Raw genomic sequence first — 26,276 nt, 5'->3', positions numbered from 1 at the left:
TTATTTTCAAGAAATAATAATTTATGGACTTTTCTTCTCTAGTTGGAAGGATGTTGGTCATTATTTCCAAGAAATGATCATTTACAGACTTTTTCTTCCTTAGTTGGATGGATCGATCCACCTTTTTGTGGGGATCTATTATTTCTAGCTTTGACTACTTTATTTTATTAATTTTAGATTCTAGAAATAGACTAGATCTAGAATGGTAGATCTAAGGAAATCTCCCAAATAATATTATTTTAATGTAAAAGAAGTTCCTTACCTCCTCTATATAAAGGAAGAACTTCCTCATTTGTGATACATGGTTGGATAGTGGGAGTATTCCTCTCAAATTGGGCTTAATGAAAATATTTCTTGGTGTTTATTGCGGTTTTGGGTTTATTATGTGATGTATGTTTCGACTTAGAAGGCTTTTCTTTCTTGGTTCTGCCTACAATATTTTAAAAGGTTTAAATTTGTAAGTGAATCAAGATTACCACAAGGCTTAGTGTGTTTGATCTGTCGAGGGGCAACGAGTCACATGGAAGGAGAGATCAGGGTGCTAAACCTCATCTCATCCTTTTTTGGTAGAAAGTAATCCTCAAGCCTCTTTGGTAGGAAAACCCTTGAGGGTTTCCCACAATAAACACTTGGCTTGTTTTATGCCATAGTCAATGCTTGGGTTGAGGACAATCTTATGGAGGAATCCTCTCTAGTGAGTTTTTGACTTTGTAGTTTACCCTAATTGGTTGAGATACTACCCATCCTTAGATACTAGTCTCCCTCCTCCCCCTAAATACACTATTCTGGGTAATCGACCTAAGGAGGGTCATTCTTCTTGATATTCTCGCATTACTGATATTCCCTTGACTCCATTGTCCTTTAGTATTGGCACTCATCTTCTCATCCCTCCATCACCAATATTTCCTTTTCTCTCTTAGACCCAACTTGGTCATTGGGGTTACTTGTGATATCACCCTTCTCCTTATTGCTTATGCCCTAGTGATTTTTAGGGGAGCCCCCATCGAAGCCGGAGGAGAGATGACCTAAAGAGGCAAAGGTAGGTCATTGAGGTGACAGTAGTGTTGGAAACACTGGGAGGGGGGTGGATCTGTATTTCCTTTAATTTTTACAATTGGTTAAGTTCCTTTAAGCATTCAGAGCATCAAAACAAAACATGAAACATCATCACATCACATAGATAATGCACAAAAGATTTTCTCTCAACAAAGCTTCGTTATGTATCGTTACATACAAGTTTACCAGCAGAACTGGAAGGAAGTACAAAACTCTCCAAGGGTTTTACCAGCAAAGGCTAGAAAGAAGTTAATGCTACCTAAGATCTGAAGAGTTTTACAGATCCAATCTGAAGGGGTCTTCAGCCCCCTTCTACAATACAACTTCCCTACTCCACGCTTCAACTTCTGCTACCTCAACACTCTACTTGCCCCACAACACTCTACTGCCCCATTAGGTTTGGGCTCCCGTACTAGGGATAATGACCCACTTACAAATGATATTAAAACAAATTTCAACTGACCGATGTTAAGCTGTTAAAGAACAATGATACCTAACTTCAACCCAAACTCAACCTGCTGGAAGATGTACAATGTTAGCCAACATACCTTAGCTTCTCTGCTGATGAAGAATCACTACAATCTCTGCCTTTACAAATACTCTCCCTTCATCTTGCGTCTATCTGCACTTAGCTTCATAAACCTGATTATCTTTTGCTTTTGTCAATCAACGCAGTTTAGAGTGTATCCTAGCATTAGTGTAAATAACCTGATGTACCAGAACTCTATCTTTATGAAGGTCAACTGCAGTACACTACTGCTGCTCAACAAACCCTGATATCATTAAGCATCAATATAATGACAAGTGTATGTATAGTAATGAGGCTCCCCTGTTTGTCATACAAATATGTCTGCAATAGGGTGAACAAACCCTAGCAGCAGCAATGTATTAATTCTTTTAAAAACCCTTACAAATCTGCCCTCTTGCGATTAATCTGCTGATATAAAGTGGACAAGTCTAATGATGAATTTGTTCTCTGAATATGCTTTTGCTGCTCCCGTTTATTGATGCCTTTGTCTTTTGTTAGTATGGATAATACCCTTTTAATATAGTTCAATGATGGGACTAAAGTAGTTCCTCAAATTCTTTTATTCCCTGCTTCAGATTTGTATAAGATTTAGGACTCTCAAGATACCCTTGCTTTCAGTGTACTGGTACAACCTCCTTCGATAATCAATCATACCTGAAGACTACCTCTAGAAAGACTATATCCTAGGGCACTTCTAGCTACAAGAAGTACAGGCCCAACGATGTAGTCTAAGGTAGCCACAACAACATCATGGTAGTTCATCCAAACGGCATATGTAACAATTATACCGCCACTCTAATCTCAACAAGGTGTCATTCAACAGTAAAGATCAAATCACATATTCAACACAAACCTCTATCATGAAGCATACAAAGTCATTAATTTGTGTCACCTTTGATCATATTACTGAAGATTTCCTGATCGCTATCCAATTGCTCTAGTGAACAACATAAACCCTGCAACACAAGCAATTTTGTTCTCTGTCCATACAGCATTCGGACTCTGATCTTCAAGTTACATAGTTAGCATGTATAAACCGAACATCCATTCATTGCATTTCACATGCACTGTCAACAGTCATACCATTTGCACAGTGTACTGCTTCAGACCTTAACTCAGTGATTACGGTTTGAAAGCTTGCATACCATACATCAATTTTATGCACTAACAATTATACTGCTTCAGACTTGATTGTGGTAATAGAGACTTCAAATATCCATTGACTTATGCCATCGAATTGTCAAGTAATCAAACTTCAAAGAAATGCTTTGAATCAGACAGACTTGCTTTGATATGCCTTGGACTAGTGTGGAAATAACGCTAAATTCCTTTTGCATAGTAAAGTTCAGCTTTCGTAGATCAGATAGGACTAAAACCAGATATTCAAAGGAATTTCAAGGTGATGATATATAGAGGCTTATTTCTGAATTTGGAATCATGTCACAGTGTCAAGGTCTTAAACACATTGTTTCAAGCTCGGATCTGAGTATAAGACAATGCAAGTTAATTGCCACAAATCTTGATCCAAATAGGTGTGTCCAGTTGCCTTCATATCGCTGGTTAGGGTTCTTAAGTTTTACATCAGATCAATTCTATAAACCACAGGAATGCGCTACTTAGGCTTTGCTCGAAGGCTAAGTTTCAGACCATCATTTAGCAGTGACTGCGAGAATTGTTCCAGTGCAGAAAAAAAGAGCTTGAATTGGTTTCACAAATATGTTTCAAAAACTTCCTTTAGACAATGAAAGAACCATAAACAATTACCATCGAGATGTTCACAAATGTTAATGAAAAAGCGCCGAGGTATGACTGTATTGGCCAGCAAATACCCTGTGGACAAAGCTAATAGGATTTTCAACAAATCTAAGTCAACGAAATTGAGCTTCTTCCTCAAGAATTAGGGTTTCCACAACGAATATAAGAGATTGCTAGAAAGCCACACGATTGATGCTATTAAGCATCTGCTCTAGGCATGCAAATTGCTTCAGATCATAATAAAAAATTGCCCTAGTTGGAGCAACATGTTGATCAGCTTCAACATGAATGAATGCAGCCCTCACTTGCTCCTTTGTTGGTCATGAGAATATACAGAAGCCGTGGAGATTTAAGGCAAATAAATACAGCCCAACGAGACCCTTAGAAAACCACAAGCACGAAAACCATTTCAATCTGGCCTTTACGTCTAGTCTAACAATGCTCCACAAGAGCGAGTTAATGCAGAGATAAAGTACTTCAATTGCGCAAAGGATCTGCGCTTGATTCATGCACATGGTGAGGGAGATAAGCCTCCTTATATAGTTTTGAGGAGCCATCGTTTGAGCCGACCTGTATAATCTTGGAGGGAAAAATTAAGATTTAAATTTCATTTGGTGCCAAAAACCCCAAATTAAATCAGGCCGACTTGCCTTTGATTTAAAAAAAAAAAATTAATTCCCTCAATGAAATATTTCGCCACAAGGATATTTAATTTAACTTTTAACAAAAGGTCTTCTTGTCTTCAAGATTATGCCAGCTAATAATAATTTGCCACATCATCTCCCTTTGGGGACTTTTACCATAAGATGGGGGCATATCTCTCAAACCATGAGGGCCCATAGAGTGCTCCACATACTATCAAAATTGGTATGATGAAGAGAATCCAATGATGATGGTCTCCAAGGCAAATTCATTGGTCTGCTTCTTCAAAATCATCAACAAGTGTGGGGTATGATCATCTTCCAAGGGATCCAAGACCTAGAGCGAGGGTTTCATCAATGCATCATCTCATTGATGCATACCAGCATACTGAGGACATCAATGACGATATCCTACACCCACTTTGACATCAATGACAACATACTCAAAAAGTGGGTGACCTGTCGAGATTCCATTTGGATTATATGGTGGTGGTTGGAGCTTTCACCATTCTAACATACAATTTGACTGGTAACAATCCTTTCATTCATTTATTACACATTTGTATTAAAGATGTGAAGAATTAAGTGCTCTAGTTTCTCTCTCATGTGTATTCATTATATTATCTCTTTTTGTCTTGCTACACTAGCGATCTTGGAGAAGTTCAAGTTTTTCAAGGGAATTTCTAGGATTAGTGTTTCACATTTCTGAGACAAAGCTAGAATTTGTGAAAAAACACAGGGGGATAAAAAATAATTGTATCATGGCGCTCTTGTGAGAAAAGATGGCTAGGGTTTTGGAAACCCTGGTGCTACTTGTTATGCTCGTTGAAGGAGAAAAGAGGAGACATTTTCCATATGCCAAGGAGGTCTTGCCAATGATGATGCTAGTTTGTGGATGATTCTTGGTGGGTGACCAATTTTTGTTAGGAGTGACTCTTATCTAGTAGTTGGTGGCTAGGGTTTTCATGGTTTCCCTAGCTAAGGGTTGAAAAGCTTGAGATTGTACTAGCTTGTGATGAAGTATAAGTCTACAAGTATGTACATGAAATTCATACCTTATTATATATGAAGTGTTTTCGGTGTCTAATTATTGTGTGTTACGGATAAATTATTACCAATAACTACTTCCTCTCCATTTTGTTGTCTATAATTAGAGAGAAGGTATTCATATTGATCATATGTCAAGTAGCACTAGAATCAACAAATCTACTCTTTTTGAGAAGAAGAGGACAAAAGTGTAGAGTGAACTATCAAATGTGCACTATGAGAAGATATAACATGTTCATCAAAAAGGTCATTGGCACTTATTATATAGTTGGCAAGCTCTTCATTTTTTTTTTAAATGAGCAGGGAAAGACATGGAGGGATTGCCCTTCTTATGAAAATAGTTGCATATGACTCTTTTTCTTGGAGGATTTCAAGTATTCCCCTTTACCCCAATCAGACTCATATTAAGAGGGGTCGCAATAGCCTTTGGATAAGCTTGATCTAACAATAATTTACCTGTATTCTTCAAAATAACTTGATGTTGAATGATATTAGAGAAAGACTTCTCAAGTCTAGGAGTTACATGATCTTTGACAAATAAAGGAATATTGTATAGTATAAGATAAAAAGATTTGAATGTTGGAGAAAGATTATGCAAAAATTACTTGCAAGTCTTGCATTTCTTATGCCTTTCCTCCTCCTTGATAGTGTCAATGTTCAAGTTCTTAAACCTTGTAGTATACTCCTCAATTGTGCCAAACTCAACCATTTTGAATTGGAGAGTTTAGTGTGAAGTTGTTGACTTTAGTAGTGTTGTCGCACAGAATGTCTAGGCATCGCGACAACAGCTTAGATCGGGGGTTGTCACCCTGATCCCCAATCTCTCCGTTTAAGCTATTTCTCTACAACAGGCTAAGGGGGTTAGACCCTATGGAAATGGAATGAAGGAGAACTAGTTGGGAACCAACCAGTTTGAGAAACACAGTGATGCGACCAAGTACTTGATTAAGATTTAGCAAGACTTATAGGATTTGATTAAATTTAAATGATGGATACCAATGCCTTATGGAGTCAACAATCTTGCTAGGAAATTTGGGACCAAGTAATTGATTAGCAACTTCTGCTTGGATAAATAACTATCTTATATGAAATGCAGATCCTAAAACTAATTTGAGATGCAAGAAACTTGGTTAATTTTAGTTAAATGTTTATCTAAGTTTTAACCCTTCAATCCTTTTTATATTGAGCCTGATTTCCTAGTAATTGGCAGAGAGAAGATAAGGTGAAGCACACTAAGGTGTGATTAACGATACCCCTCCTGAAAATCTAACATATCTGGTGCCTCTGGCGTTGCAAAGAGTTGTGGCTCTGATGACTGCAAGGTCACCATTTTAACTACTATTAAAAGTAGGCTTCTCAAGCAAAGATGGATGGGTACCTATCTCTCTATCGACCAAGCTTTTGTTTGGAAGTAAATTTTAATTATGCAGAACTAACTTAATATGCAAATGCATGACATGATTAAAAGATGAAATGAAGTTAGATTTAAGGACTAGAAGCACTTACGCTACAATCTACTTCAGACTTATATATCAAAGCCCTTAATCACCAAAATGAATGTTCACTTCACTAGAAAAAGATTGGAAGATAAACTTCTAGCACTATCACAACTAAACCACAAGCTTACTTCAAATCTTTTTAATACAATCATAGCTCAAAGAGAACAAAAGCTTCTTCACAATTTGATATCAATGCCAATAGATGCTCAGAAATACTCTAAAGATATGCAATTTACCACAGTTCTATGAAAGAGTACTTAATAATTACTTGAAAAATTCACCAAGAAATATGCAATAAATATCCAATAATTCAAGTAATTAAACCACACTTAGAATTACTTTAATGACGAGCAATCTCGATAGATGTCAAGCATAAGAAAATGCTCAAAACCTTAGCATGCAAAATACTCTAGCAATTAAATTTTGAAATTAAATATCATTAAGAACCATGAAATTCAAATGCTAAACACTTAAAATGGTTCCGGAAACATGATTTTTCTTAAATGACCCCAATCCAGAAAAATTTCATGTTTTCCTATAGTCAACTTTAGATATGTTCTAAAAAATATTTAAATGTATTTTGACTATAGAGAAATTTAAAACAAAAATTACCACCACAAGATTTTTCCCTTTAAAATTTTAAAGTACTAAACCCCTCACACAAAAACCCCAAGAAGGAACTTTAGATTAAAAATTTAATTATTCCCTTGGCAATTTTAATGTGCTAAGGCTCATGAACGATGATTTTAATATGGCGAATGATTAATTAAGTTTTTTAATGTGACAAATGTAAAAAATCAAAAGGCTTAATGAATTAAATTTTTAATGGGCCAAAGGCCACATAAAAATTTAAAATTTTAATGTGAGAGCACAAAGTTCTCTTTTGATTTAATTCTTTAGAAACATCAAAGTCACATTAAAAACTATGGAAATCGGATAAAAAAAATGTCATAAAAAAATCAAAACCAGAAGGAAAAGCAAGCAAATAGAAAGAAAACTTTGATTTCTAAAAAAGAAATCAAAGTCACACTTTTACAAATCAAAATTAAAAAAAATAAAATTAAAGTTTTCTTTTTTAATTTTAAACAAAATAATCAAAACAAAAATAAAATGAAAAGCAACTAATAAAAAAAATCGAATTTGTATGTTATGAAAAGCCTAACCCTAACCAAACTAAAACAAAGGTAAAAATTAAAAAAAATGAAATCAAATGTTTGGCTTTGCAGGTCGATGGCGGCAACAAGGGAGAGAGGAAAAGGGCTCGGGCAACGAAGGAGGGAAGATGTCAGCAACGATAGAGGGAGTTGAGGCAGCAAGCTTAGACACAAGTCACAGGGAAAGGCTTCAAGGGAGAGACCCACGTAGAGCACCAAGAAGGGCGTCGAGGAAGAATGATGCTGTGAACGCAAGGAGGAAAGGAGGGCACGCAGAGAAGCAGCAATACTGCGATAGGGCAAGGAGGAGATGCGAAGAGTCGGGCAGCACGTAGAGCAAGAGGTTGAAGGACGCGAATGGAGAGGACACAACAAGGGGAGGATTCTGTGAGAAGAAGAAAGGAGAGTCGAGGATGATGAAGGACGAGGCAACCAATAGTGAAAAGGAAAAAATGTAGACAAAAAAAACAAAATCGAAAATTTGAAGAGGAGACAAATCGCAACAAAAAAGAGGAGCGATTTCAGAGAAAAGAAAGGAAAACATAGACAGAGGGAGCAACGAAATTTTAAAGGGGTTCAGGGCAGCAGACAGTAGCCCAACAACCTTAATTTTTTTTTCCAAAAGTTTGTATTTTAAAATGATATATTCCTGTTCCAAATTTCCTCTCGGGAAAACTCATAAAATCCCCAGATCTGAATTTTGAAACCCTTAGACTGAAAGTAATTTTAAATAATGTCCCCACAAAATGATATTGAGGTATCTTGCCCTCCAGGGTCTAGATCTGGCTTCAAAATAAACTTCTCTTTCAGATTTTCACTTGCAAAAATGAAACAAAAATACCCAGAACCCATCTATATAAAAATAATTAAATAAATAAAACCCCAAAATCCAAGTTAGAAAAAATTCCAGAACTGTATTTTTTTTTTACAGATCTATGCACAAAGGTTGTAGATCTATCAGATCTGAGGAGTATGAGTCCAACTTTGTTTCTAGATCCAATAATCTAAGGCTCTCAATAGCCAGATCTATCAATTTTTCCACAAATATTTAAAAAAAAAATTTGAAATTTTCTAGAGGTACTAGCAAAAAAAAACACCATGCAAAAAAAAATAATCTTAAGATAGGTTTCGAAGCTTATATGAGGTAGGCTCTTCAGAAAATATATGCTGAGAGTTGGTTGGTCCAATCGAGGACTATCCCCAAACGCTCAACAAAACCGAAGAGATCTCCTGCAAACACTAGATCAACCATCAGACCAAGTAGAGAAATAGAACAACAATGAAATTCTGAAGAAATAGAATACTTGCTACTTCGATCAAAATTAAAAATGTTATTCTAGATCCAACAAACTGAGTAAGATACATGTATTCAAATTATTCTAAGAGAGCTGTTGATTGATAGTTTCCACATAAAGTAAGCAGGAATTAAAACAATGTTACCATAAATTCATGAAGAGGAACACCACTACATGTTGAAACCCCAAAGACTTTTGCATTAAGTTCAAAAAAGTATACAAGAGAGCTTGAGAGCTTAGTACACGATTCAAAGCTCGGATGAAAAGACAGACTGACACTGACGCCCAATTTATAGGTAAAATCTCTAATGGCTAGTTGGCTTGATCTCTGTTAGATTAATCTCAACCGTTCATAAGGATTTAATTAATCTTTAATCATCACCGTCGAAATATTTAATTTTTTAAGGAAAAATCGAATTTATCATTTAATTGATTTTTAATTAACTCAAAATTAATTATTTTGAGTTAATTTCCTAAAAAATTTGACTTTGACTTAACCACCAAGGCCCAAGGGTCCAAAATTTCTTGATTTCCTCAATATTCCCTTGGTCGGGGACCTCCAAAAATTAACTTCTTTAAAACCCACGAATTTCACCATTGGAGAATTTAATTTTACCTAGGACACAAAATTAATTAAATTTCTGGCTTAGGATTTTAATTTAATTTTGCCAAAAAATTAATTAATTGACTTATGAGGGGATTAATTATTTTTCCAACCCTCTAATACTTAGCCATGGTGTCTAATTATGAGAGACCATGCATTACATATTTGTTACATGGAGATTTTACAATATAATACATGAAGGGGGAACATCCATTTGTCATGACCCTCAACATTTACCCATTTCTGCGACACAAAATATGATCTAGTAGACCAAGTAATCTGTAATAAAATAATTTAGCCAATTAGCTAGGATTATTCCCAAATTACTTTTACAAAGACTCGATAAAAAACACTAGGACTCACTTAATATCTTGATGACAAAATCCACCCTAGCTTTGGGGTGAGGTTGGAGGGAAAAACTCTACCGATCATTTGTGTCTAGAGACACAGATGAGTTAGTGAGACAAAAAACCTCCTAAGGTAGAAATTGTCATCAAAATACTATGCTTACCTAGATTGTTACCTACATGATGGTCTTACTAAGATCATTTACATTATAACCATGTAGAATGGGTTTACATTTTTAACAAAATTGTCCGCTGATGATGAAGTCTAAAAGGTGCGAACACTTGAACATGATAGATCCCTTTTGCGAAAAAATGGGTGTATTGCTATGGGGTCATTGACACAGAGTGGTCAACAAGTAGTATTCACTGTTCCAAAAAGGGTTTTGTAGGTATCCCAAATTTCTTTCAACCTTCATTATGCTTAGTACGAAGAATGACATTAGGGTTGACATAAGAGTGATCAACCCAAGAACTTCGTCCTAATTCAAAGATACAATGTCATAACTAGCATTTTCTTTAGCAGGAAGCATCTCTAACATGTATATCTATATACCATTGCTTTGAAGTAGGGTGTTCATGTGATCCACCTAAGAATGAGGTTTGGCACCATTTAAACGGGTAAAAGTCTAATTTGAATCCATAAGTTCAGCTGTAGCAAGATGAATTCTCTTTGTGGAAAGAAGATTTCATAAATTCACCTTTATAGATCCAACTGGTACAAATCCTAGGTAAGTGTAGGAATGGAGGTGTTGACCTTAAATAAGGGTGAAAAGTGCCAAAGAATGCCTTAGAAGGAAGGGAAAACCCCAAGATAAGGTTTACACCTCTAAAACCCCTAGAGAAACCCTAGAAGCAATGATACAAGAAATCCCTACTGTTGCACTCTAACAAAGATGGCACTATCCAATTGTTTTCAAATCAACCAAATGAATTGAGATCTATAAAGGGTCAACAACAAAACAAACAGAACCAAATCTCACTGAATTTTTGGAATGGCCTCATCACAAGTGCATTAGAGAGAGACAGGTCTAGTATGCTAGAGAGAATGCCAAAGGCAAGCACATGTGTGATGAACATAGAAATGCACAAGTATCCCAAAGAGAAAATGCCAATCACAAGATAAAACCACTAAACATAAGTGCCTTTCAGACTTATCACACTTTGTATATTAGATAAAGAAGATCACGAGATGATATGATACAAATGAGAGCTTTTGAGGTGTGTGTTTATAGTAGTATATACGCAATTCGAGTGAAGCACCCTCCTAAGAGGGAGTTATGGACCCACATAACAAGGGTAGACTCCCCAAGATGGTTACTGAGCCTACATAACAAGTTTGAGAGGGTTGGTCTTAACCATTAACCTAGTATAGAATAAAAGAAATTAAAAATGGCCTTATCCATATTTACGAGTATATAATGCCATGACCGCAACCTTCTCACTGAAACTAGTGAATTTATTTTATGCATATTCCTAGTGACCACCTTAATTTGCCTACTTTCATCTGACTGTATATTAAAAGAGTTTTCTTATCTCTTGGCCTTTGCTTCTTGGTTAGAAGGTAATATCTAACCTGGTAGCCTATATTTCAGCACTGAAAATTTTCTTTTGGCAGGTTGATGTATACAGTCTAATGTTCTATTTCTTTTTAACCAGTGATAATGTTAATGGCCTTCATGAAGTCCTGTAACAAGTTAATGGCAGGTGTCCCTATTCAGTTGTGAACAAAGATGTTGTTTTTTTCATAATAGGAGGAATCATTTCAATATAGGGGAAATCACCCCAATGCTACATCAACAAGGTTTCCTTACATTCCATTGACCCTGCAAGGGCATATAACTATTAACAACATTGGAACTTGGCTGTCTCAAGGTTGTGAAGTGCACCATCAAAATTAACAGAAAACTCATTGTACCAGAGAAAGACCTTGAGCCTCTGGTCATGACCTTAGTAGTATTCTGTGTGATGTAATATGTACATGAACAAGAAATATCCCTTGGGGGGAGTTTCCAGACAGAAACTGAAACATAAACACCCAAGTTCTCCTGCACCTATGGGCGTTTAAACTTTAAAGTCTAAAGTGGTGTATGCCAAAGTACCTTATCAGGATATGGTTCTTCATGTTACTGAGAGCATTGAATGATTATTTGGATCACCAGAAATCACTGATCTAGTGACATTATCTCATGGTAGACATTCTGGAATATTTGCTTGGTGACCAATAGCTGTACTCATCTTACTTTAAACATTCAATTGATCTTGTGGTTTGTTCGTTTGTCATCACACACCAAAAAGGGCAGAAATGCAAAATAGAAAAGAACAAGACCACTACTCAATGCCAATGCCTGCAATGAATGTGGATATAGAAAGTTTTGAATCTTGTAAAATTGTTTACTCAGCCCCACTGTTCTAATCAGTATCTAATGGCACTAACCCTAACCATCATTGTAATATTTTTATTTTAACTGTTGCTTTTCTCATTGTTAGATATCTAGGAACTTGTAGGACCAAGTCTAAGCTTTACTTCATTGGGTTTACGAGCTTTTACTTATTTTTCTCCTGTCAACATCATTCTGGCCTTTCTTTTTTCCTGTTACAAAAATTGAACTTTTGATAAAACTGATGAACTAATTCCTGAGGAGACTATCGAATGAACTTGTCTCCAATGTTATATTAGCACATCGAAACGTACTTAAGATTCATGAACCCAGATTGAAGGCTTTTCCTCTGTCTAGTTCATCCTCTTCAACAAAGCACAATAAAAGGAGCCCCTGAACCAACCATGCTGACTCTTGTATCAACAGAACCAGAACTCTTACCATCTTGTTAATACTTGTTCATGGGGATCTGGTTGCAGCTCCAAAACCACTTGCTTCTAAAAATATAAAGGCATCCAGAGGCTGTGGGCAACTTGGCCAACTGTCTTGTTGTCCACAGCCAGCCCAGTAGTGTTGGATGAGTTCTTTATTTAGCCTCCATTCAATATGATCGCAGGTTGTTTGAGACCCCCAACGAAAGGGAACCTAATGGTTGCTCATTTGAACCTTTTGTCTCAAATATCTGAGCTTAGTTGTAAGTTGAAGATACATGTTTCTCAGCTTTGGCTAATGCGCTTGGCTTCCAGGTACATCAAATTTGATACATTTACACCTGCAGCAGAAAGGGGACTCCCTGTTACTAGAGTTATCAGCCGGATGGCTTTACAACAAATCTTAGCACGTGCAGTTGGACAAGACATCATTGAAAATAATAGTAATGTTGTTGATTTTGAAGATAATGGGACAAAGGTAATATAATAGACATATCTCTCCACATTTGACCTGGGAAAGATACATTGCTAAGGCAATCATTGTACTATTGGGCTGATGAAAATTTTAAGTTTGGATTACATTCAAAAGCATTGTGTGAACTTTGGTCAGATTCGCTCATTCATTGTATGTTCACTTGGCAATATTAAACAGGTAAAGGTAACATTAGAGGATGGCCGTCATTATGAAGGTGATCTTTTGGTTGGTGCAGATGGCATATGGTCGAAGGTAATGATGGCATAAGCTCCCAAATACTAATCTTGTGATATCAGAGGTAGCTTATTATGTCTGTAGAGTCTAGAATATATCACAGAAGATTGGATGCAGATGTTCCTCGCAGTGACAAGTTAAAATTACAGGTGCGCAAGAAGCTTTTTGGGCCAAAAGAAGCTACGTACTCAGGATATACCTGTTACACTGGCATTGCAGATTTTGTGCCTCCTGACATTGAAACTGTGGGGTATATTCTTCTGTGCTGGTCTTATACTTGTCTCTGAAATTTTATGCACCTTTTTTCAGTTAGGAATCCTAGCTAGATACCATTCTCTAATAGTTGTCATATATAGAACTTGGATGACTAAAGATAAATTATAGGTATATGGCAAGGTGTCATTGTCTTGATCATGCCACAGGAAGCAATGTGTTAATATCTGACAATTGACTCTTGTCCCAAAGGTATCGAGTATTTCTGGGCCACAAACAGTATTTCGTTTCTTCTGATGTTGGATGTGGGAAGATGCAGTGGTATGCATTCTACAATGAACCAGCTGGAGGTGTTGACCCTCCAAATGGTATGCCACTTGTTTCCTGGTAACATTATTAATGACAAGCATAGCTTTAAGAAACCTTTTTAGGATTTTACTGCACTATTGAATTTTATGCTGCATGTCTCATTTTCATTACCATTGACCTTTACAGAGTTGAAATGGATACCAGGTTAATATAGATATTTGAAATGTGACTATCTCCTTTGTAATTGATAGCAAGCTTAGCTAGCCCTGGAACTAACAAAAAATGGCCTCCAAGGAAAAGATGAGTGCAATGACCAAAAGATTTGGAAGAAAGCACAGGATGAAGCCAGACAGGAAAAGAGATATTTTCTTACAGTTGGCAACTAAACACAGACCAAAAATTCCCAAAAGTAGATGGATCTCTAACCCCATCCCAACTTACTAGCTACGTTCAAGAAAGCTTGTATTTATACCAGAAAAAGGATGAGAGAAGATCATATTACTGTGTCTGAAGATGATGGAGAAGTGGTCATGAACAAGATGTACATTTTATAGTGGACAAGACAAAGGGCCCTTCCCTCTTTGAAAAAAATACAGTTAGGCAAATCAACACACACCTTGTGCAGTGACCATCTTCACATCAATGGTGGAAAGATTGGTTAAGAGAGTTGTTATCTCATATTTCCTAAGGAAAATGTTGCTATAGAGACAACCAGGAGTGGTATGAAGAAAACTGTGAAGAAGCTTCTAGATAGTGTTACTGCAAATCTAGCACCTTAGTGCAAAGCCTCACTAAGCAATCTAGATTTAGAGCAACAATGGCACTAGTCACCACTATCACCTTAGCAACTACTCCCCTTCTCTTCAGTGGTTGGATACAATCCCCACAAGGGAGGCTTCCCCAATAGATCTTAGAGATCAAGTACCCCAACTACTGTAGACCAAAACTCCCCAAAGGGTCCTACTACAAAATCATCCAAGGGTAAATATTCAAGGATTAGGGTTTTGGGTAAGATAAGGTATAATTCCCAGATAACGAGTTCAAAGGTCCCTATGGCTAAATCTAGCAGGCTTAGTAATTCATAAAGAGGCTCAAATATGTTCCCAAAGACATGCAATCTAAAAATTACACTTTGCTGTCATAACTAGGGTTTCAATTAGCATGCAAATATTTATAACAGTAATAATAAAATAGTGCAAGATTTATAATAGACAAGTGAGAAGTAAGGGATGTTCAATAAGAAAACTAGGAGATAAATTACAACAATTTTCAATGGCTGAAAATACATAGAAACAACAATAAAAACCCTAGATGTTAGGACTGATTAATGGCTGAAAAATGCATTTAAAATATTATTTTCACTTTTCCAATCAGATGAGTGCAAAGTTTAACTCTAGGACAACAAGGTCCAAAATAAATAATCAATGTTACACAGGGACCCATTCCCACCCCCAATCCCAGCCACCGCCTCCCTCCACCCCCCCCAAAAAAAAACTTACGCACCACCCTTCATTCCGGGGACTTGTGTACCCTTAGGAAACATCCCCAAACAATTCGAGGCTTCATTGGGGACTTGGGGATCGTTACCCACCTATGTTGCACGAAACTTCAAAGAACCCGACGTTTCAGGCCGTACCCATACCTGAAACTCCGAAACTTGGCTGAAACTCGGCCAAAACCTGACCATCATGTAATCACCTATTAGAGTTAATATAGACCTGTTTTTCCTTTTAAATTGTCATCTATGGGTCTTATTCCCTTTTTTCTTGCAAGATAATGTGTTATTCACTTATTTATTTATATATATTTTTTATATATACATATATGATGTTTCGGCCAGCGTTTCCATTTTTAAGAGGCGACGTTTCTAAATGTACCCATTTCAGAAACTCCGAAACGTTTCAGCATTTTGTGCAACTTAGTTACCCACCAAAAGTGGGTAACCCATAGGAGAATTTTTTTATCCTCACTTGACAACCAGCCAACCAACAACCCTAGGATGGTCTTTAGATAGCTTTATGTAGAGCTCTCCACCTATTGTTTTGGTTGATGCTCTCTCCCATCTAGCATTCTTCTTAAAGGAAGGTGGGTCATTTATCAATAGGTACTTTAACCATTTTAGTAATCATGTTCTTTCATTTAATGTTACGGGCATATTAATATGAATCGTAGGGAAAATTAGATGATTGATGGTTCTTCATTGTATCCTTGTTCCACACTTCACCTAGGAGGTTAGCCGTTGACCCTAGTCCATTGGGACCTTCTCTAAGGCCTTATGGTTTAGGAGGGACATTGATTGATATAGCGTGTCCATAATAATCAATACTTACCAAGTTACCACTTCCATCCTTCCTTTTTATTCATATCCATTCTTCGGGTTGATTGTTATTGGTCATTGGTATTGGCACCCTAAATGACTCTGATCCCTTCACTACCTTGCCTAATAGAAACTTTTTCTCTTCCTCAACAACAATGTGAAGAAATAACCAAAGAACATGCTAAAGAATGTGATGAGCATATTAATGTTGTTGAAGTTAGGGATAGGTTCAAAAGGTTGCACTATACTAGAAGAAACAATGAACCAAGAAACCCAGAGGCAAACAGTGGTTCTGCTCCCTCAAAAAATATGACTGAGGCATAGTTTCCCTCTTGTAAGAACATTCCCAAAACTTCTTGCTCCTAACACAAGTAATGGGGTATCATTAGATGTAGATTTGGGAAGTGTGTTGACTAAAGTGTATGTGCTTGTCCCTATCTTGGATCTTACAAAACTTGAACTCAAAGGGGTCAAGTTAGAAAGATTTTCAACCTCGATAGAGAACTTGAGGATCCTCCTATGATATTACAAAATATGTATTATGATCAATTATGATCGAAAGAATGGAAGACACACACCTTTCTTGTTATCATAGATGATTAACAATTTGATATTGCACAATTGTATGCTTGACTCTAGAGCGTCTACAACTGTGAGGCTTGTTACCACTCAAACTAGCAGGGGGTCCTAGAGGGGCACTTGCTAGGTCAAGAGCAATAATGAAGCTAAAGCCCACTGTCACCATAGCTAAAGTTTACTACTCTTTACAGAATTTCTCTGATGGGAGGAGACCCGATATATAGAGAATCACTTATAAAGGATAGATCAACTAAGATGAGTGTGAACTGATCTCGGGGACCCTTTCCTAGGGGAGGCTCAAGAATGGGACTTCTTGCTTCTTAAGCAAGGTACAAAGCTTTCTAGGATAAGGGGATGAGGATTTAAGGGCTATGTTCAAGGAATGTGAATTGTGAAGGGGGTTCCAAAACCCTAAAATCCTTATCGAACTTGGTTTCCCAAGTGGTTTTTGAAGAATTGACTTTTCAAAGGTATGGGACCAAGTGGACCCAACCCAGGTTAAGGAGAGAGAATCTAGCAACCAATGATGTTCTTAACCCAGACAAGGAAGGGTAGAGGATCAAAGCAAGAATTTCTAATTAAAACTGTCAAATTGATCCTATGAGGTGCTAGCTTAGGGAATACCAAGGCAAAGTTTGATCTTAGAGCTAGGGCTTAGGTTATCGCACAACTCCACCGTCAGAATGGCTTCAAATTTGAAGGAGGCCTTGAGGACACACCAGCGCAGTAGGGGCTAGGAGATCGAACTTTTTCTATGGTTGTTTCGTAAGGAAAGTGATGCCCTAGGTGACCCAACTTGGCTAGACCTAGAAGAGAAAGGGAAGAGGTGGAGAAAAATATTCTTTTAGTGATCACCTATTGGTAGACTAGTGCCCAATCCTTTGGGGAGAATGGAGTCTAGAAGAAGGATAAGGAAGGACTTCGTATTTCAGTCAAAGAGGCCTTAAGGACTACTTCGCTTGGACTTTCGGGCAAGAAGAAGTGACCTCAAAGCTTTTATACTTCGTTTTGCAAAAAGAAATGGCTTATCAAGATAAATTCATTGGTAGAATTATCCCTAGGAGATTTCATTCACATACATCGCCCATACATTGAGAGATGCTATATAGAAACAATCATTCTACAATTCTGCAATTATGCAATGCAGTAATTAGCCCTAGTATAGCAAAAATCTCATTAAAACAAGAATAGAATCAGATGTGTGTACTTACATGTAATAGAACATATCCAACCATCAACAATTTGATAATAAAGAAGATCCAAGATAAAATACTCCTAAGTTGCAGGAAACGTGGCCCTAGGGGTCGTTTCCCCAAGGGAAACGAAACGAAACGCGTTTCCCCGTACCGTACGGCCTGGAAACGCGTTTCCGGCCGTACGACCACGTTTCCCGAAACGGAAACGTGGCCGTATGGCCGGAAACGCGTTTCCAAGCCGTACGGGCCACGTTTCCCCATAAAAACAGTTGTTTTTAATTATTATTTTTTTTTAATTTGTTTTTAAATTTTTTTAGGGTTTCCAGGATGTTCTAGAAACCTATTCTAAAGTTATAAAAGAGCAGTTTGTCTCATTCTCTCATCACACTATTCAGCAAGTCGTTTCTCTTGGAGACTGGCAGTTGTTTCAGCTAGGGTGACTTGTCTCTATAGTTCTTGCAGCCTTATAGTCTTTATTGTACTTGCAGCCTCATATACTAATATAAATAAAGGCTGTTTTGGATTTTCCAGTTCCTATATTTTTATTTTCATTATGTGATTATTCATGACTCATGAGTAAATGTGATGTAAATTTAATCTTAATGTTTAAATGTAATAAATTATAATCATATAATGTAAATGTATCATTAATGCTTTATGATTGCACATATATATATTAATAATTTTAAAATATTTTTAATATATATATATATATATATATCTATATATATATATATATATATATATTCGCGTTTCCCCGTTTCCAAAATTTGGGGAGGTCACGTTTCGTATCGCTTCCCGTTTCGGAAACTCGTTTCCGTTTCCCCGTTTCGTGCAACTTAGAAATACTCCAATCCAAACATCAAAATTCATCTATGCTCCAATTCATCCTCCCAGAAAAAGTGCGAAATTCTCTAAAGAGAAGAATGATCCAATCCAAAGTGATGATACAAATGAATTCATGTCTCTCCTATTTATACACTCATTAGGAGTTCGAATTACCTAATTTGAGCCTACATTAGCCCATCAACTAAAATAATGTGCAAATAACTATCTATTAGTGACAAGCCCACCAAACTAGCTCATAAATAAAATAATAAGCCTCTCAAGAGGTTGAATGATCAATAATGCATGTCGTTGGGCTCTCTAAGAGGCCTGATGAAGTCCATAAGTGCCAAAATGATGAGTTGGACTTCCAAAAGTAATGGACAAGGGGTTGGCCCCTTGTTCTCCACATAATAAACCTGTGGTGCTCCCAATGGTTGTGAAGGCACACAAGTGACCTCATAGGTCTCCAAGTAAGTCGAAGATGCCTGTACACCATTTGTAAGGGCTCAGGTGATGGTGTAAGTGATGCCACATCAGCGTACAAGTCCTGGGTCATCTGCCAAGTGCATGGTACAACTGTGGGGCAGGTTGGGCAAAGGTGAGCTAGGTGCATCTTCCTCGTGCAATAGGTGGATCTCGAGCAATCTATGAACATCTATGGGGATCCATGGATTGTTGTCTACTATTGTGGAGGCCCATGGCTTTCAACACACACCCTACATGTGTCAATGTAACTCTTTGGAGGGTTAGGACCTTGTATAGGGAGACCAAACCCAACATGGAGACCACTTGCAATCTTGCATAAGATCCCATGCATCTCCTAGCCTTCCATTACAACTAGTCATCAAGGAAATCGAGTAAAAGAGCTTACAAACCATGGAAAATGAGTGGGGACTTCATAATGGCATGCCCTTTCATAATGGGCTTTTGCATGCACTAATGTCTCCAAGCTCCAAATGGGGTTAACCAAGTATCCCAGTAGGTGGTTTCTACTTCTAAAGGGGATAATATGTCCAAGGTACATCCCTTTAAAGGTGGCGGAATGTGGTAAAGAAATGAATGGAGTAGGGAATGAAAAGGGGCAGCCTTGGGCCACATGCTAGTGTACAAGGGTAGCTAATAAAAGGGAAGCCCACACTTGGGTATATAATGTATAGGAGGGAGCAATCATGGTACATGAGGTGCCTTGGCCTTGATTTTTTCACCCTTCTTTATATGCCTTTTGCCTTTTTATGCTTTTTCTTCAATTAATTGCTCAGGGCTCAAGGGGTAAGAGCATGATGTGTGAGATATAATAGTGGATACCCCCTTTTAAGGTAGGGCGGTGCATTGCCCACCAGGAGTTGGGACAATCATGGGTTCCTATATGATGAAGGAGGCTCATAGAGCCTGTAGGAACCAGGGTGATGTCCATGATGATGGGGCAGAGCTCATATATTGGCTTTTGCCCACATTCTAAATGTGTTTGTCTCGACCATCTTTTGCATTTTGTGATACATTTTCTTGTTGAATGTGGCCAATTATGCTTTTACTTTTCTTTTTAGCTGCATCATTCCAGACTTGACCCAAGGTGTGGGAAAGGGGATGGGGGGAGCTAGCCCCATGTGGACCCCAGATGGAGAACTGATGAATGGGGTTATAATGAGTGGAAAGGGGGCAATATATGTAGATGAGGGAGCGGGGCCACGTAACCAAAACCAGGGTTTCCCATGAGATACCATCCCTAAAGCTAAATGGTCAGTAAAAGAGATCCCACGGGACTAGAATCCAAGGTTAATATCCAGAAGGGGTCTAGGGGACAAGAGCACAGACCTAGCCCATTCTTTTCGCTGAATCCCCCCATTAATCCATGCCTAGAAGTGTCCATGATAAGCAAACTACAATACTCAATTATCAAATGACAAGGCATAACTTTAGGTTCGGGAGGCCCATCTTCAAACATACAATCATGGCAGATGGGTGAGGGACCACATGGTTGGCGCAGGTGGCGGAGAAATGGCACAATGAGCTAGTTGATAGCTGCAAAGGGTTGCTAGCTTGTAATATCCCTTACCAGGGGTATCCCTCAAACACAAGAAAACTCCAACCAAGTGGTATAGTAGCCAGGGAACTCAAAGAGATAAAAATAACAGTAGTGCAACATACAATAATGTATACATGGAATATAAGCAAATACTCGAGAAATGCAGAGAGAAATGCTAAGCCATTTTATTATACTGAGTAATGGAAAGAGTACAAGAGGTGATCAGAAAGATAGCACCTCGACTTGCACAAGGCAAGTGAAGAAATACACTCAGAATGGTAAGGTGATGGCCTCTCTCTGAACTGAGTCCAAGCTGCCGGAGAACTGCTGTGCTGCTGCTACTGCTGGGATCAAGTGAGGATTTAGGGTTGTTCCCCTCCTCAGAAAATGCTGAAACTTTGGAATCAACCTCTGCTCAATAAACCTAGAAAAGCCCAAAAAGATTTTCTAAACTAGCCGACCCCCGAAAATCACCCCCTTGAGGATCTACGCTATCCCTCAAGGCTCTGCGCTGTCCCTGAAGAGAATCCTCCAAAACTCTACCCAAGATTCTGCCAAAATCCTCCAATATGCAAGGGTTGATCCCTTGCTCAATCTCCAAGCTCAAATCCTCCACATAAACCCAGTCCGGAGCTCCTACCAAAAGAGACTGCGTCCTCCCTCTCAAGACTGCGCAGTCATCAAAATGCTCAGTTCCTCCTCAACTCCAGAGATCACTCCTCCTGCAAAATACTAATGAAACTACCTTGCCGAGCAGGCACTCGAAGTCCCCCGGGGCTAAGGGTGAGATCTCCGAACGGAGACATTCAATGCACTAAACAGTGCTGCAGACAGGCTAAACAGCCAGCGTGCTTTAAGTTGAAGTGACTAGCTCAAATGCAACATAATCGAATGTCCAAAATGAGGAGGCTCCTCTCTCCTTTATAGCGTTGGCCTCTCTCAAAACCCTAAGGCCCCCTCCTCCAACATAGCCTCTCTCTTGCCACGTGCTCCTTCTCCATCTGCGCAGTCCCTCCAAGTGTCTACGTGGACCCCCTTCTCTACGTGGTCCTTTGGTCCCCTTGGCTCCCCTTTTAAGTTACAACGTTGTGCTACTAGGGAGTGACTTTATTCAAAAAGTGAGTTATGCCCCCCTTTCCTCACCTTTTTATTTATAAATAACTATAGAAGGCAAAATTGAGCAAAATTGAATATTCCAATTAGTCATGGCTAATTAGGAATATTACATGGCTACCGGTTGAGGACCATTTTGGAGAAAACAAAATCTCCTCGGGATATCAACCACAAAATGGTGGGTAACAATGCCTTTAAGAGTCATGAATCATTTGGAGTTGCAAATCATTAGACCTTATAGAAATGTGTGGTTTTGACCCAAAGTCCATTCTTATCCATGTTTTGATTAAAGATGTTAAATTTGCTTTAGCCGCTAACACTAATATAGCTATGTTGATGGATATTGTAGTCATCAATGTTCTTGATGCCTAGGGGATGCTCTTATCAAGAAAATGGTTGGCCACTATTAGTGGGCACTCGCAAATGGACTTATCCTAGGCCACCATACCTGCAATAGATGGAAAACCAATCATTCTACATAGAGAATTGCATATGGCTAAGCATGTTGAAGGCATCATGGAACAAAGTAACTTTGACATCAATGCTAATAGAGGATTATAAAGTCATGCTAATCCAAGGATATCAATAACAGAGGATCCCTTCCCCTTCCTTCTTTCACCTAAAAGGCTTGACAAGGAGGAAGGGAATCTTAAACCTTTAAAATTGCAAGTGACATGGAAGTACTTTGAGCCTAATATCCTCAGGAAACCACTTGTAGTCGAGGAAGTTGGAGGAAATATATGTCAAGTAAACCAATTACCTTCCTCCAAAGTGAAAAGACAAAGAAATAAAAATAAGAAGAAACAATCGACCAAGAGGCAAGAAGAAGATTTCCAAGTTGGGGATCATGTCCTTCTTAATGATTTTCTTCATCCATATAAAGTCTGTTATCACTCAAACTAGCAGGGGTTTTAAAAGGGGATCCTTGAAGGGTTACTACTAGGCTAAGGGAAACAATGGAGCGATAGCCCACTGTCACCTTGGCTAAGGCTCTCTACTCTTTACCGACTTTCCCCGATGGGAGGAGACTGTAAAATTTTAGCTATGTTCTATGCTTAGAGCAATTTATTTCAATTTTCACAATTAGCTCAATATTTTTTCCAGATTAGCAATCACATCAGCATTAAAGTAAGTTGCAGATAGAACATAAACATAAATCACAGAAGACAAGCCAAGACAAGAGGACACAAGATATGGCGCTAGCGAGGGACAAACCCCAATGTGGGGAAACCCTCGATCAATTCTTCTTATATGTTCTTCAATAGTTCAGCAGAGAGAGAGAGATAGTACATTTACAACAGAAGTCAACACTTTGACTTATATAGATAAGAGCATAGATCATCTCTAAGAAGATGGTACATGAGATCAATTGACGACATGCTGCTTCAACTAATTCTCCAAGGTGACTCCTTCACCTATCGTTGTGCTGCATTTCGTCATCATGTTGCACCTCACCGTGTTGCACCATGCTGCACCCATCATCACTATGCTGCATCTCATTATGCTTCATTAATCATGACTGTACCCATCACTGTACTACATTATGTGCCATTGTTGCACCATGTTGCCATACCGACCTATGTGCTGGTTGCATCTTGCTTGCTTGTTGTCCTTTGCATGCTTGCTGTTGCATGCTAGCTGTCCCTTGCATGCTAGCTGTAACATTGCATGCTTGGTGTATTTGCTGCTAAGTACCATACAACTGTCTCAATGTTGTTTAGTTGTCCCTTGCATGCTGCTCTCTTTCGGAGACAGATGCTCTGGTTGTTCCAGCAGTTTTGGCAGTTCCCGGTAGTTTTGGCTGTTCCCGGCTATTCTCGACAGTTCCGACAGTTCCAGCTATTCTCGGCAGTTCTGACAGTTCCCAGTAGTTCCGACAGTTCCGGCAATTCCAGCTATTCCTGGCAGTTTCGGCAGTTCTGGCTTTTCCCGGCAGTTCTAGCAATTCTGGCTATTCCCTGTAGTTCCGGCAATTCCTGATATTCCTGGCAGTTCCGGCTTTTCCCGGCTATTCCCGGCAGTTCCGGCTTTTCTCGGCTATTTCCGGCAGTTCCGGCAATTCCGGCAGTTCCCGACAATTCCGACAATTCCGGCAGTTTCGGTAATTCTTGTAGTTCCGGCAATTCCGGCAGTTCCGGCAATTCTGGCAGTTCCGACTTTTGCCCTCTAGATTAGGGCAGCGTTATCCCTTAGGATCTGTCCTCCTACTAAAACCCAAAGACAAGTGGAAAGGAAGAGATCCCAATTCTGTTGAAATGACTTGAAGGCCACCTCTATTTATACTAAAACGTTGAGCACAAGTGGGGTTTATTTGGTCGCTGGCCGACCTTGACGAATTGTCCCATAACACAAATAAATTCATATCTCCATGAATGTTTATCGGAATCGGATCATCTTTAGATCAATCCTACACCTCTCGATGAGAGGGATCCAAGAAAAATATCAACTTCCATTAATAAGATGATCCACATGGAGTTTGGCTCTAGTTGCCAATTTTAACACTCCCTCTCAACTAGGGAGAACTCCATCCGCTGATCCATATGTCCGATTGTACTATCTCTGCCATCAGTGCCCTGCATTGCTATGCTCCGCTGAGGTCTGCTCTGCTAAACCATGAAGAAGAAGAATTGATCGAGAATGTTTCATACCATTCGCTACTGACCCGAAGTCAGTTTCATCTGAAGAGTGTGTCACATCACTCTTATTGGCCCGAAGTCAGTTTTATTGATCCTAGATCAATATCACAAGAGAGTGTCTCAAACCACTCATACTGATCCCAGATCAGTTTCATTGATCCCAGATCAATGGAGGTCATCCTAGGTAGTATGGTAGATACAACGATGCGTCCATCGATAGTACTACTATGGTCCCTAACCCCATTTCCCTTCTCATTGATCAGATGAGAGGTACTTCCCATGAGTCCTAGACTGCATGGGTAGGATGCCTCGATAGGAGAACTAATCATCCTATCCACAGGAGAACGAATCATCCTGCCCCACAGCCGCCATGGGAGAACTACTCATCCCGGCCCACAGGAGAACTAAAAACCCTGTTTCACAGTTGCCACGGGAGAACGAATCATCCTGTTTCACAGTTGCCACTACAGAACTAATCATCCTGGCCCACAGGAGAACTAATCATCTTGTTTCACAGTTGCCATGGGAGAACTAATCATCCCGACTAATCATCATGTTCCATAGTCGCCATGGGAGAACTAATCATCTCGGTCCACAAGAGAACTAATCATCCTGTTTCGCAGTCGCCACGGGAGAACTAATCATCCCGACCCACAGGAGAACTAATCATCTTGTTTCGCAGTTGCCACAGGAGAACTAATCATCCCGGCCCACAGGAGAACTAATCATTCTGTTTCACAGTTTCCACGGGAGAACTAATCATCCCAGCCCACAGGAGAACTAATCATCCTGTTCCACAGTTGTCACGGGAGAACTAATCATCCCGGCCCATAGGAGAACTAATCATCCTGTTCCATAGTTGCCACGGGAGAGCTAATCATCTCGACGCATAGGAGAACTAATCATCCTGTTCCACATTCGCCATGGGGTATCACAGGGGAAGGTTGAACCCATCATCCTGTACATAGCGCACCACCAGGGGAGGGTGAGTCGCCCTGTGGTTGTATGTTGCTCCAGTAAGTACCCCAAGCCCCCTAGAGCTCCCAAAACTCAATGCATGCAACATGCAGGACCCTTATAAGAAGGTCTTTCAATGACTCCAAGTCGTTCGGGAAAGTCACAGAATTGACCTTACCCGAGGCTTTGACAAAATGTCTACGACCTATACATCAGTGTCAATGCGATGGAGCCTCCTTGCTCATCGACTTACCATATCCCAGATAAGGCAGTATCTGATGTCTATCTGTTGGAGCAATCATCGAATATGAGATTCCTCAATAATCGAATCCCCCCTCTAATTGTCACAGAGAATCACAGTGGTATTCGTCATGTGTACAAACAACTCACTTAAGAGCTTCTGCAACCATGCAGCTTCACACGAGATCATACTTGTAGCTATGTATTTGGTCTCGGTGGTGCTTATAGCAATCGACTTCTACTTCCTGCTCATCCATGATTTCGAAACAGAATCCAAAGAGAACCAGCACTGAGAAGTGCTCTAGTGATCCTCCACACTGCCTGCCAAGTCAGCATTTGAATAATCATGCAGTTTCATATTTCTGGCAGTGTTTCTCAATCCATGAGAGATTGTGCCCCGTATATATCTCAGAAGATTCT

At 38.9% G+C, this 26,276-nt stretch overlaps 1 protein-coding gene across 1 annotated transcript in view; it reads left to right on the top strand.

The window, feature by feature from the left end:
- The window catches only part of LOC149238744 (zeaxanthin epoxidase, chloroplastic-like), a 203,976-nt gene that overhangs the window by 105,080 nt on the left and 72,620 nt on the right, over positions 1–26,276 (top strand). Inside the window, exons 2-5 of the mRNA XM_089373174.1 lie at positions 13,052–13,214; positions 13,389–13,463; positions 13,595–13,695; positions 13,911–14,026. Coding sequence (XP_089229300.1) covers positions 13,052–13,214; positions 13,389–13,463; positions 13,595–13,695; positions 13,911–14,026 — 455 coding nt within the window. The remainder of the gene's footprint in view (positions 1–13,051; positions 13,215–13,388; positions 13,464–13,594; positions 13,696–13,910; positions 14,027–26,276) is intronic.

This window comes from Pinus tabuliformis, chromosome 8 (assembly GCF_031772625.1).
Source record: "Pinus tabuliformis cultivar Carrire ecotype Pingquan chromosome 8, CPIR1, whole genome shotgun sequence".
NCBI lineage: Eukaryota > Viridiplantae > Streptophyta > Pinopsida > Pinales > Pinaceae > Pinus > Pinus tabuliformis.
This window is presented reverse-complemented; position numbering and strand designations above follow the sequence as displayed.